The sequence below is a fragment of the Felis catus genome, chromosome B4 (assembly GCF_018350175.1).
Source record: "Felis catus isolate Fca126 chromosome B4, F.catus_Fca126_mat1.0, whole genome shotgun sequence".
NCBI classification, from domain to species: domain Eukaryota; kingdom Metazoa; phylum Chordata; class Mammalia; order Carnivora; family Felidae; genus Felis; species Felis catus.
The window spans coordinates 69,707,131-69,718,804 of record NC_058374.1 but is presented as its reverse complement, the minus strand read 5'-3'; the positions used below and the strand labels follow the sequence as shown (position 1 = coordinate 69,718,804).

Here is an 11,674-nt window from a genome sequence, read left to right as displayed (position 1 = left end):
CATGTTGAATTTTGCCAGAGAAGATTTGAAGCTCATTTCTTCCTCAGTTACACTGTTTCCCTCACATTCCGGTCTTACTTTAGGTATTAGCTTCAACTGTCAAATAACTATATAGAAAACTTTAATACATAGCTTTTATTATTATGTTTGCTTCCTTGTTAGAAACTCAGGGCTAATCAGAACCGCCTGGGGTCTCCGGGATCCCACAGTCAATCTCTTGATCTAAGACAGGGTCTCCCTATCCCTTCATCCACCTCACCAGAGAGTAGTATTACTATTCATCTGTGTACAGGATCCCATGCACAGTTTCAGTAACTTTTCCAGTCTCTGCCATTCTAGAAAGCATATTAGAATGGAAATGAATATTATTATATCAATGACCTAGGGATTATTTTAATTTTTAAAAAAGAAATCATTAGAAAATTTCAACACCTTAGGGTTGCCTGGGTGACTCAGTCGGTTGAACATCCAACTCTTGATCCTCAGGTCATGATCTCATAGTTCAGTTCGTGGGATTGAGCCTTGCTGTCAGTGTGGAGCCTGCATGATTTCCTCTCTCCTCTCTCTCTGCCGTTCGCTCTTGCACACACACATACTCACGCTTTCTTGCTCTCTCAAAATAAATAAGTAAACATTTAAAAACTTAAGGCTATTAAAGACAATTTCAACACTTTATTTTTAAATTGTTAAAACTATTGTTAAAGAGTTTGTGTCATTTTACAAGTGTCCCTAGTGAATTGCATATACAAAGTATTGAACTCTGTTAATGTATTGAAGACACCCAAATGGGTAAGAATCTGGGTGACTCTGGTGACAAGGATCTTCATATTCTCCACTGGCCACTCTTCCAGATTAGTAGGAAACACTTCAAGGAAAAGGTATGATTTTTGGGTGAAGTAGGAGGATTGGCTTCAGTATCACTCTCTCTATGGAAGCCTGCTACAGGAAGGGGGTTTTTCTATAAACAAGAACTAATAAATGGGAGGCAGCTGGTTTAGTGCAAGCATGTGTGCTTTTGTACTCCACAGAAACTGGGTTCCTAGTTCTTCTAAAAGGACTGCAGTACTTTGCAGAGTTGTAAAGTTCAGTTTGAAGGGGCGTTGTAAATTTCAGCATTGATTGACCATCCTCTGTGCACACAATATGCTGAACAGGCTGTAAATCCTGTATGAAAATATCACTCGTCCAAGAATCGTGACCCAGGTGAATGTATTCATTCTCACAACATTTACTGAGTACCAACTATGTGTCAGACTATTCTAGGGGCTTGACATGCAGTGATCAAGGCAACAAATAAAAGTTCCTGCCTTCTTGAGTATATAATTCAGAAGTGGAGTTTACTTTCCAGGGGTGGAGGTTAGATTCTAGTGAAATGGTAACTTGCAGCATGGGAGAGTTTGCGAGTCCCAGATTTGGGGACTTTTGATTTAAAAATAAGTTGTTGTTGGGGCGCCTGGGTGGCGCAGTCGGTTGAGCGTCCAACTTCAGCCAGGTCACGATCTCGCGGTCCGTGAGTTCGAGCCCCGCGTCAGGCTCTGGGCTGATGGCTCAGAGCCTGGAGCCTGTTTCCGATTCTGTGTCTCCCTCTCTCTCTGCCCCTCCCCCGTTCATGCTCTGTCTCGCTCTGTCCCAAAAATAAATAAACGTTGAAAAAAAAATTTAAAAATAAGTTGTTGCCAACACTTGTGCAAGTAAACCAGTTCTTGCCAGTCTCCTTGATGATCCATCCAGTCAAGGAATTTTGAAACATCACCATGTCTGGGGCACCGGGGTGGCTCAGTTGGTTAAGTGTTTGTGAGTTTGAGCCCCTGCATCACACTCTGCTATTAGCACAGAGCCCTCTTTGGATCCTCTGTCTCCCTCTCTTTCTGCTCCTCCCCCATTTGTGTTCTCTCTCTCAAAATAAATAAACATTAAAAAAAAAAACCCACAATGCCTTAGACTTGGAAGGGACCTTAGTTAAGACAAGTTTTTAACTGCTTTATTTTATAGATGGAAAATAGGAATTGACTTACCTAAGGTTACCCATTGCCTTACCGAGAGATTGAAGACTAGGCCTTAGAACTCCCTTTGTTCACTTTTCTCAATCATATTCCTCATGGTTTCTGATTTGTGGTTGGAGTCTGGAGAAGCGACACTTTTCAAAAAGTACAGATGGTGCAGTGAGTTCAGGGACTGCTGTAAATTGGAGTGATTTGGTTAATCAGAAATCACGGTCTGGTAAAAGACAGTAAGATGTGTGAGCTCTAATTCTGGCCTTTTCATTAAGGAAAAACCATTTAACCTGGGCCCTAAATTCTTTGTCTTTCAAATGGATAGGCTAGTTGATAAGAACATTTGCCTAATACTTTGAGTCCTTTAAGAAAATGCGTTTGTGTGAAGAGATTTGCAAAGTGCCTGGCAAATAGTGCTAAAATGTTATGTTGTTATTAATTACACAACCTCATAAATACAGATAATCATTTTGCGGATGGAGAAGTTGAAAATTACAGAAATTAACTACAATTTCCAAGATCCATTAGTGAAGGAACAGGGAAAATAGGCTGGGAACTGGGAATTTTGACATTACTATTTCTTTAATATGTTAATGTTAAGTACCTTAACATTCTTTCAGTTATTGAGGTTATTATTTTACAGGAATTTGGACTTGCTGTGAACCTAGAAAGACTGGGTAGAAACAGAAGAGGAAAGTATTTTATGCAGAAGTAAGCCATGTGGGTGAAGGAACAAATAAATTAATTTTATCTGCTGTCTTTGCCAGGAGGCCGCTTTTCTGATAGGAAGTAGGATGAGGAGGTAGGGAGAAAGAGTGGAAATCCTTGAATGCCAAGCTATGGAGTCTGAGAGCCTTAGCAAGGTACTTGATCAGAGTGGTGGCCTAATATTATCAGTATTTTATTTCGTATCTGGTTGTGGACTACTGAATCGATTGGGGAAGTGGGGCTGGAGTTCAGGAAACCAGATAGATGCTGTTGCTAGAGTCTAGTACGAGATGAGGGCATCTAGTGTGTCAAGGAAACGAGACTTGGTGGAAAAGTGTTCGTTTCTTACTCAACAGACAACATTCAGGGACTATGTAAACTCGTTATCGAAAAAAGAAAAGGGCTTATGAGTTGTTTTGTTTTAAGCGGCTACTGTTGAGTCCTGGGAGGCCAAAAGAGTGCATTCGGAATTAAAACCAGCGTTAAATTCCTCCTGGCTTTGTCATCCTCTAATTATATAATACAGAGGAAGTCACCTACCCTCTCTTGAGCTTCGGTTTCGTTTCCCCTAAATTAAGGGCGACAGTACCTACTTGGTAGAGATTTGCGTACAGAAAATTAGTATTTTAAGGCACCTAGCAATGGCGCTCAATATTGGTTCCCGCCTTCCCCCAGGTGTCTCTCGAGCTGATCCTGAGCAGTCAAGGACGGTCGAGGCCGGGAAAGCGGTTCTACCTGGAGACCGCGGCCGGGCACTGCTCCCGAAACAGGCTGACCTCCCAACGCCGGCTCCACCCGGGAGCACACGTCCCGCGGGATGACTGAGCATCCCCCTGTCAGAGGGGCCCTGCAGCGCGTGGCAGCCACCGCCAGCCAAGGATGCGGAAGGGAGGCGCGGAGAGCCGAGCGGAGAGGCGGCGGCGCCCGAGGCTGCGGCGACCACCCCCACGCCGCCCGCCCGCGAACTCGCCGCGGGTGCTGGGCCGCGCTGGCCGCGTTTGAAGTCTCCGGCGCCGCTGCTGGTTGGCCGGCTCGGGTCACGTGCACCCAGGCAGGAGTTTCCCCGACAGCTGGAGGCTGCGTGGGATCCGGCGGCGGCTCCGGAGCTCGGCGGTGCGGCCTTCCCCGCCCCCTCCTCCCTCCTCCCCCGCCCGCTTCCGCCCGGCTTATTATCCTCCTTATTGACAAACAGAGCGGCCGCGGCGGCGACTCTCCGCGTGCATCTGTAGCCAAACCATGGGAGACAAGAAGAGCCCCACCAGGTAACAGCGCCCGGGCCCCCGGGCCCGGACTGTGCAGGCGGCGGGGCCCTCGCGCCGGGCTTCGGGCGGCCGTCTCGCTCGCCGCCCGGGCAGCGGGGCCAGAACGGGGGCGGCGCTGGCGCCGCTGCTGCGCGAGCACTGCCGCGTGAGGGGCCGGCGCCGGCCGCCCCACAATGGAGCCGCGATGGCGGCGGCCGGAGCGGCAGCCCGGGGTGTCAGAGAGGCGGCGGCGACGACGACTGCGGCCGCGCCCGCGCCCTCCCCCTTCCTGACTCCCCTCCCACTCCTAGCTGGAGCGCGGCGCGCCGGGGGCCCGCGGGGCGGGGGTCGCGGAATTGGGGCGGGGGGCGGGGCGGGGGCGGCCGCGGGGCCCGGGCGCCGGGCGCGGCCTGCTGGTGACCCCGCGCCGCGTCGTGTCCGGGTTGTGTCCTGCAGGCCGAAGCGGCAGCCGAAGCCGTCCTCGGATGAGGGTTACTGGGACTGTAGCGTCTGCACCTTCCGGAACAGCGCCGAGGCCTTCAAGTGCATGATGTGCGATGTGCGGAAGGGCACCTCCACCCGGTGAGTCCCGGGCCTGCCCCGCGCGCCGTGGGGCGCCCGGGTTGCGGCGCAGAGGACGCCCCTGCGGCTGCCGCCCCCTCCCGTGACACTCGCAGACCCCGCGGGAGGAGGCGAGACTGAGGTGGTGGCCGCTATAGGAATTGGGTCAGATTGATTGCGACCCTTGCTATGGTTTGCGGTGAGGGGTAATTGAAGAGGCTGTAACGTTATATGCTGCCAAGAGAGAATAAATTATTTAAGGGAGGCATTAGCAACTGCGATTTAATTCGTATCGCTGGGTGTAATGCCCCCACCCCCCCCCACCCCCACCCCCCGCCTAGTCTGGGTATATTAATGTTGGCTGCATTGTTGTGTTAGTGTGTTGGAATCAAAGAAAAGCCATGAAATCCTCTGTAGGAGCAAAAGATGGAATTTAATTTCATTCCTCAAAAAAAAAAAAAAAAGTATCTGATTATAGAATACACAATAGGTTAAACTTCCTTTTTTATTTAGAGTCTGGAAAGGTTAGATCAAGGTTTTGTTTAGTATGTTTATTCTAATTCTCTAATATTTTATAAATAGTTGGAGGTGAGCCCAGTTACAGGGACACATTTTTACTGAAAGTATCTGAATATTTTTAGTTTGATTAAATGGCAATCTATTAGACTCTACAAATGAGATAAAATGATCTCTGCCTATTTTCAGTCTTTATTTTATTGTAGTCTTACAGTATAATAACTCAGTCTTTCAAAAAACCACTTAAGTGAATTAAGTGGATAAAGAAAGTCATACAGGAAATTCAAAGTCTGACATTGTTGATCTGCCAACACTTAGAGTTCCTTTGCCTTTGTAGCAAGATAGTCTTTGAATTATTATAATCATGTGAGTTATAGCCTAATATTTAGATACCATGTATTTTGATATTACAAAGTCTGTTAGAAACTAAATTATCACAAGAGTATAAGTATACTAATGTGATATACTGTTGTTTTAAAGAAGACCTCTATAGTGACATTAGATTTATGTATTCTGTAGAAGTTAAATTTCTGAAAATTAGATACTAGATTTTTGAATGCCATTTATAACAACTTACTAAAATTTTAAAATGTAGAGACAGAGATAGTTGGCAATAACTTAAAAGTTTATGATTTGGTTTGTGAAGCTAGCTGCTTCTGACATGTCTTTCTGTGAATCATAATACGCGTTTTGTATATTGTCATTTACATTGGATAAAATGTATTGAGCATTTTTCATGATATCCTTTAAAAAGCAAACTTTCAAACATCTAAATTCAAGGGGATATAACAGACCATTCTGAAAAGTAAAAAAGCACTTACTTGCTAAAGTAAATGTGGCAACAATTTTTGGACCCGTGATTTTAGTATTTGAAAAGCAGAGTATCTTTATGTCTTTGTATCAGGTTGGATTTGGTTTAGAATATATATTTGTATATCTGTGTTAATGCTTTGTACTTCTTAAAACACTCAAGCAGTTTTTAGAAAACGTGGTTTTTGGAGGCAGGAACTTTAAAGTGGAGACATTTACTATAATCTTAATCTCTGGTACGATATTGTTGCTTTTTGTTGTTCCCTCTCTATTTTCTTGTAGCCATTAGAAAAAATACTGAAACTAGAAGAGCCTATATGTTTATTTGCAGGGACAGCAAGGAAGGGGGGAAGCTGTTGTCCTACTCCACAGCCAGTCTTGGGGTTAGAGGAACCCTGAGAAATAGAGTAGGTGGTGGCAGCTCAGAAGAGAAGAAACAGGCTGAATACCTGGCACCTGGAAGAAGAAGGAATATAGTGCACAGGGGAGTTGGCCCAGGACAGAGAAGTGGGCCTAGTTTAAAAGAGGCTTGAGGCCCACAAGGGGGCCCCTGATATTTTTTACCAGTACATCTGAGCTCTTGTAGATCCAATTTTTAGTGGTGGAAACATTACTTGAGGAGGACTCAGAGAAGCATTGTCATTTGGATTGAAACTGAAGAGGCTCTGGGCAACTCACCAGAAGTCTAAGGGACACTCTGTTCCTAAAAGTAAGTGTTCTACACTACGACCCTCTCAGCTTCTTCCTTCCTCTCTCTGAATTGTATCTTCTCTTTTGATTTTGGCCCTAAATTAAATCTAAGAGCTCTAATTTCTCTGTTACCTGTTATTTTCCAACCACTTTCTGAAATTCAGAGTGGAATCCCTGTTTGGATAGAACAGTGGAACAGGGAATTGTTAATAGGGCAGATATTGATTGCACCACAAAATACTTCCCTCTCTGGTAATGTTAGAAAAACAGGATTAAAGGGTTGCAGAACACTAGAGAGAAGCAGAAGTTTCAGGAGTTGGAAGAAATAATTCTCTACAACTGACATGTTAATTAGCACTTAGGGTAATTTCAGGGGTAAGGTTGGCGATTATCAAAGCAGGGACTGGATAGCAGCAGAGCTGAAGATGCAGTTTGCTAATGACTTGTCTGCGTGACTGACCTACGGGACTTGAATTGCTTGGGTCAGACTGACCTTTGAACTGATTCTGTCTCGAAGTCGCCAAATGTGAGGCCAAGTCTAAGGCATTCCAGACATTTGAAAAGTCTTTTTTTTTTTAAACCTCCAGAGAAGGCGGAGCCCATGGTCTCCCTCCAGAGTCTTTACTGACAATTTTATCTTTTAAGATTCTGAGTTCAAATCTTTTATATTTCAACAGAAGACCCAATGTCTTTGGCTATATCCTTGGTAGGTCACGTTTTTCTGCAGAATAACTATGCAGTGAAATGAGGTTATAATCATAGTAGTATTTTAAAATGAAACATGATATGAAGTAGCTTTAGTTCCTAAATTTTGATCAGTTATAGTCTTTAAATTTATGCCATTTCTGTGTTTGGATTTCGGTTTTGTGCTTGCTGACCTTAATTAGTTTAAATTTGATAAATCTCTTTTTTTTATCCAGAATCTAAATAACTAGATAGTTCAAGCACTTGAAGTTTTCTGCATTGTACTTTTGTGAGAGAAGCAGTGATAAATGTCAAACTGACAGGAAACATTTAAAAAAGAAAAAGTTGTGGTGACAAATTACTATGAAAGGCACTAAACAGTCTCCTTCATCTTTATATCTTCATCATCAAGTACTTATAAGGCAATAAGTGTCTCACATATAAACCTAAGAAACTTTAAGAAATTGAGAACCAATCTAAAGCATCAGAGAAAGTGAAATATTTAGTATAGTGTGTTAAGGGTAGTGCAGTCAGTGTATGATGATTGAGTTAGAGTAGTATCTTCTTGCCACTTCATATAGGAATGGAAATCACTGCCTACCTCAGGTGGCACATACTAAAAAATGAGAATGATAGAGCTATTTGTTTTGATTTTGAAGCGTGACCTAAATGAAAGCATATAAAACACCCAAGTCCATAGCAAACTTTTAGGTAGAATTTAAAGTATAACAGGTAATGTTATATTTTCTCAGGATAAGTTGTAATAGCTCTCAACGTTTGTGAGAGATGTTATCTTATGGAACAATGAAAAAGATTTTAGAAAGAAGAAAGAGTTGTACTAGGTTTCTGGTGACCTGTGTTCTTAACTCATTTCAACTACTTTGATGTTCAGCAGTGTTTACTGAGCGTCTCATTTTATACAAGGGCTGCGCTAGGTATTTCTGAACGCAGTAATATGGTCAGGATCTGACTGTTAAAAAGATTAATTATTTCAGCTTCTATAAAATGGAAGTAAATTGCTATGATTTATATTCTGAAGAAATCTAAAATAAACCCCAATTATCTGATAAAAATCTTTTCAGTATTATTGTTGTCATATTTGCTTTCTGTCTTCTAATTTGAAATTTGTCACAGATTCTACTACTCTTGGTGTAGGAATGGGAGAAAAAAATTGGGGACCATAAAAGTCAGTTCATTTTTCAGAAATTCAGAGTTCCCAAGCCTCCCTACCTGTCTGAGGAGCCTTTCCAGCTACCACTGAGTTCTTGTTCAGAGAGACTCCTTATTCTAGGAGGTTGGTTGGTTGGTTTTCCTCCTTATATCTTGGGTTAGAGTACTCAAGGGGCTTCATTGTTTACAAGGAAATTCTTAAAGTGATTAGTGTTTGGATAATTTAGAGTAGTGGTTTTCAGAGTGTGATCTGAATAACCCTGGGGGGGGGGGGTCCCTGAGACCCTTTAAGGGACTCTGTGAGGTCCAAACTATTTTCACAGTCATATTAAGATGTTATTTGTCTTTTTTGCTGTATTAACCCTTGCGGTGGTGGTACAGAGGCAAGGATGGGTAAAACTGCTGGACTCTTAGCATGAATCAAAGCAGTGGCACCAAGTTGCTATCTGTATTCATCGTAATCTTCACTACCATGCGTGTGAAGTAAAAACAATGCCAGTTTCACTTAAGCATATATTCCCTTGATGAAGCAGTAAAAGTTACGAATTTTAGGAAGTCTCATGTCTTTTTTAACGTATTTGATGAACTGGGAAGTAAAGTAAAGCCCTTCTGGTGCATACTTAGAGTACATTGGTTGATTCAAGGGAAAGCATTTGTGTAGTTATTTAATTTGCAAGCAGAACTAGCTGCTTTTTTCATGGAGGATCGTTTTTACTTGAAAGAATGCTTGGCAAACTGTGGTTATTCAGACTTGGATATGTAGCATCTATTTTCTCGAAAATGAACACAGTGAGTTTGTCACTTCAAGGAAGACAATTGATAGTGTTTGTTGCCAATGATAAAAATTGAGCTTTCAAGTGAAAATTAGAATTTTTGAAAACATGTAACCACTGTTGATCCCAGTACTTTAAGGATGAAATCAGGTGGTGATACTAACGAATGTAACTTCTGATAATTTATCATGAAATTTGTTGATGTTTGGAAGATCTGTGGAAGTCAGTGAACTAGTATATTCAGATAACCAATGTGTGGTGTTACAAAACCATGCATAGATAATCCATTTAAAGTACAAAAGAAACCAATGGATTTTAAAGGACTACTCTGAAAACTTTGTTGATATAGTTTTAGATATCACATGCAACTAACCTTTGAGAAATAACTACTTGTGTTTTTATGTAGTATCAAAGAAGAATATAATTATCTGAAAAGGCTATTAATATTAAACTACTCCTCCCTTTTCAACTATATATTTGTGGAAGTCCACATTTCCTTCATATTCTTGAACTAAACCAACATACTGCAACAAATTGAATGCAGAAGTAGATATGACGATCCAGATGTCTTCTGTTAAGCCAGATATTAGAGGTTTTGCAAAAATATGCAAGTGCTACTCTTCACACAAAATTACTTTTGATTTGAAAAATACAGGTTTTAAAAGTATTTATATGAAAATGTGATCTTTATTTTTTAAATAAACTAACATACATTTAAATTTTAGCTGTTTTTATTTCTAATATAGCAATTTATTTCTTGCTAGGTAAGACTTACATAAACAAAAGCTCTTTTAACTTTGAGAGGATAAGAGAGCCAGAGACCAAAAAGTTTATGAACTGCTGGTGTAAGGTTTTACTAGCATGGGTTTCCACATCCTACAGATTTACTTCAGCAGGCATTCTTTTCCTTTCATTTATCCTTTGTTGAGTAAGATCTCTCTGATAACCTAGTGACCTACTTGTTAAACTCAGTGGCCTAATCTTTTCTTTCCATGTCACCTCCATAGTATTTGATGTTGGTAGCCTTTTTTTTTTTTTTTAATTGAAATTCTCCCTTTTTGATGTCTCTAACACATTTTTTCTCTGGTTTTTCTTGTACATCTTTGAAATCAATTTCTGCCTACTGAAACCTGGCTTCTTCTCTATATATTTTACTTTGTATGTGGCATGCCCTTTCTGGAATCTAAGCCAGAAACTATCATTGTCTCAACTTTGATCTAACTCCTCGTTGTTCTTCATGTCCAGTCTTTGAATTGTCTCTAAAATCTGTCCTTTTTCCAGTTTATGTCACTATAGTTTAGAAGCCCATGTCTTTTCTCTCATGAATTATGACAAATTGGTCTGTTCTCCCTAATGCTGCTAACATTATTTCAGTATGTTTTTTAAAACATAAAAATTAAGACCTCTCCAGTGAATAAAGTCCTGTTTATTGAATAAAGGTTGAGCTCCCGAGCATGGTATACAAGGTTGTAATATCTGTCATTGATGCGCTTTTCTAGCTTCATTTCCTGCTGCGTATCCCAACCAATCTTATGCTGCATCAGCACTTAAGTATTTTCATCAGATGGTGCTTCTTAAAAGAAACCCTCTGGGAGAAATCCTCTGGGATTGTAACCTCCTCATCCCAACTATTTTATTGTTCAGTCTATCTATGTAAATGCATATGTAATTATCTCTAGAAAATCATCATATTGTGGTAGTATTGTCTACGTGTTTATCTACCCTTCTGGGCAGTCATACCCTTTGTTGTATCCTCCAAAGCCAGTAAAGTATTTGGAACATTTTAGGCATTTAAACTTTTTCAGCTAACATTCCTTTAAATTTTACTATTGCTGTTTAACAACTGGCATCACTTTTCCAATAATTTTTTAAAAAATTTAAGTTTTTTTATTTTGGAGGGGGGGAGAGAGACAGAGAGAGAGAGAGAAAGAGAGAAAGAGAAAGAGAAAGAGAGAAAGAGAGAAAGAGAAAGAGAATGAATCCCAAGCAGACTCCTCAGTACAGGCCTGTTGCAGGGCTCAATCTCATGACCATAAGATCAGGGCCTGAGCCGATATCAAGAGTTGGATGCTTAATTGACTGAGCCACCCAGGTGCCCTTAATAACTCTTTTTAAGTTTCTTTTTTTATTTTAAGTAACTTCTACACCCAAACATGGGGCTTGAACTTATGACCCAGAGATCAAGAGTCGTATGTAGAACAAGTGTGCATTCAGGGGAGGGGCAGAGAGAGAGGGAGAGAGAAAGAATCCCAAGCAGGCTTGGCACTGTCAGCACAGAGTCTGATGTGGGGGGTTCAAACTCATGAACCGTGAGATCATGACCTGAGCTAAAGTCAGACGCTTAACTGACTGAGCCACCCAGGCATCCCATCCCCCAAAACTTTTAAGCCTATGCTTGTAAAAATATTATCAGACTATTTTGTCCATAATTTGTAGGTACATATTTTAGCATTAATTTTTAAAAATTTTTTCACAGTTTTGTATTTTGAAGCTCTTACTTGATTAAAAGCACAGTTATTACAGTTAG

General features: G+C 41.5%; 1 protein-coding gene across 19 annotated transcripts in view; it reads left to right on the top strand.

The window, feature by feature from the left end:
• Positions 1–3,257: 3,257 nt before the first annotated feature.
• YAF2 (YY1 associated factor 2) overlaps positions 3,258–11,674 on the top strand; it is a 76,165-nt gene continuing 67,748 nt past the window's right edge. For 5 of the 19 annotated variants that reach the window (XR_002743855.2, XR_006600654.1, XR_006600656.1 and 2 more), the window contains exons 1-2: positions 3,263–3,964; positions 4,400–4,525. Coding sequence is in view for 5 of the 19 variants with exons in the window: in XM_045061656.1 (XP_044917591.1) it covers positions 3,520–3,964; positions 4,400–4,494 (540 nt within the window). In the remaining 14 variants the exon portion in view is untranslated. Of the gene's footprint in view, positions 3,965–4,399; positions 4,526–6,161; positions 6,545–11,674 lie in introns of those variants that run through there. The other 14 variants (XM_045061656.1, XR_006600657.1, XR_006600658.1 and 11 more) reach the window with 7 other exon arrangements.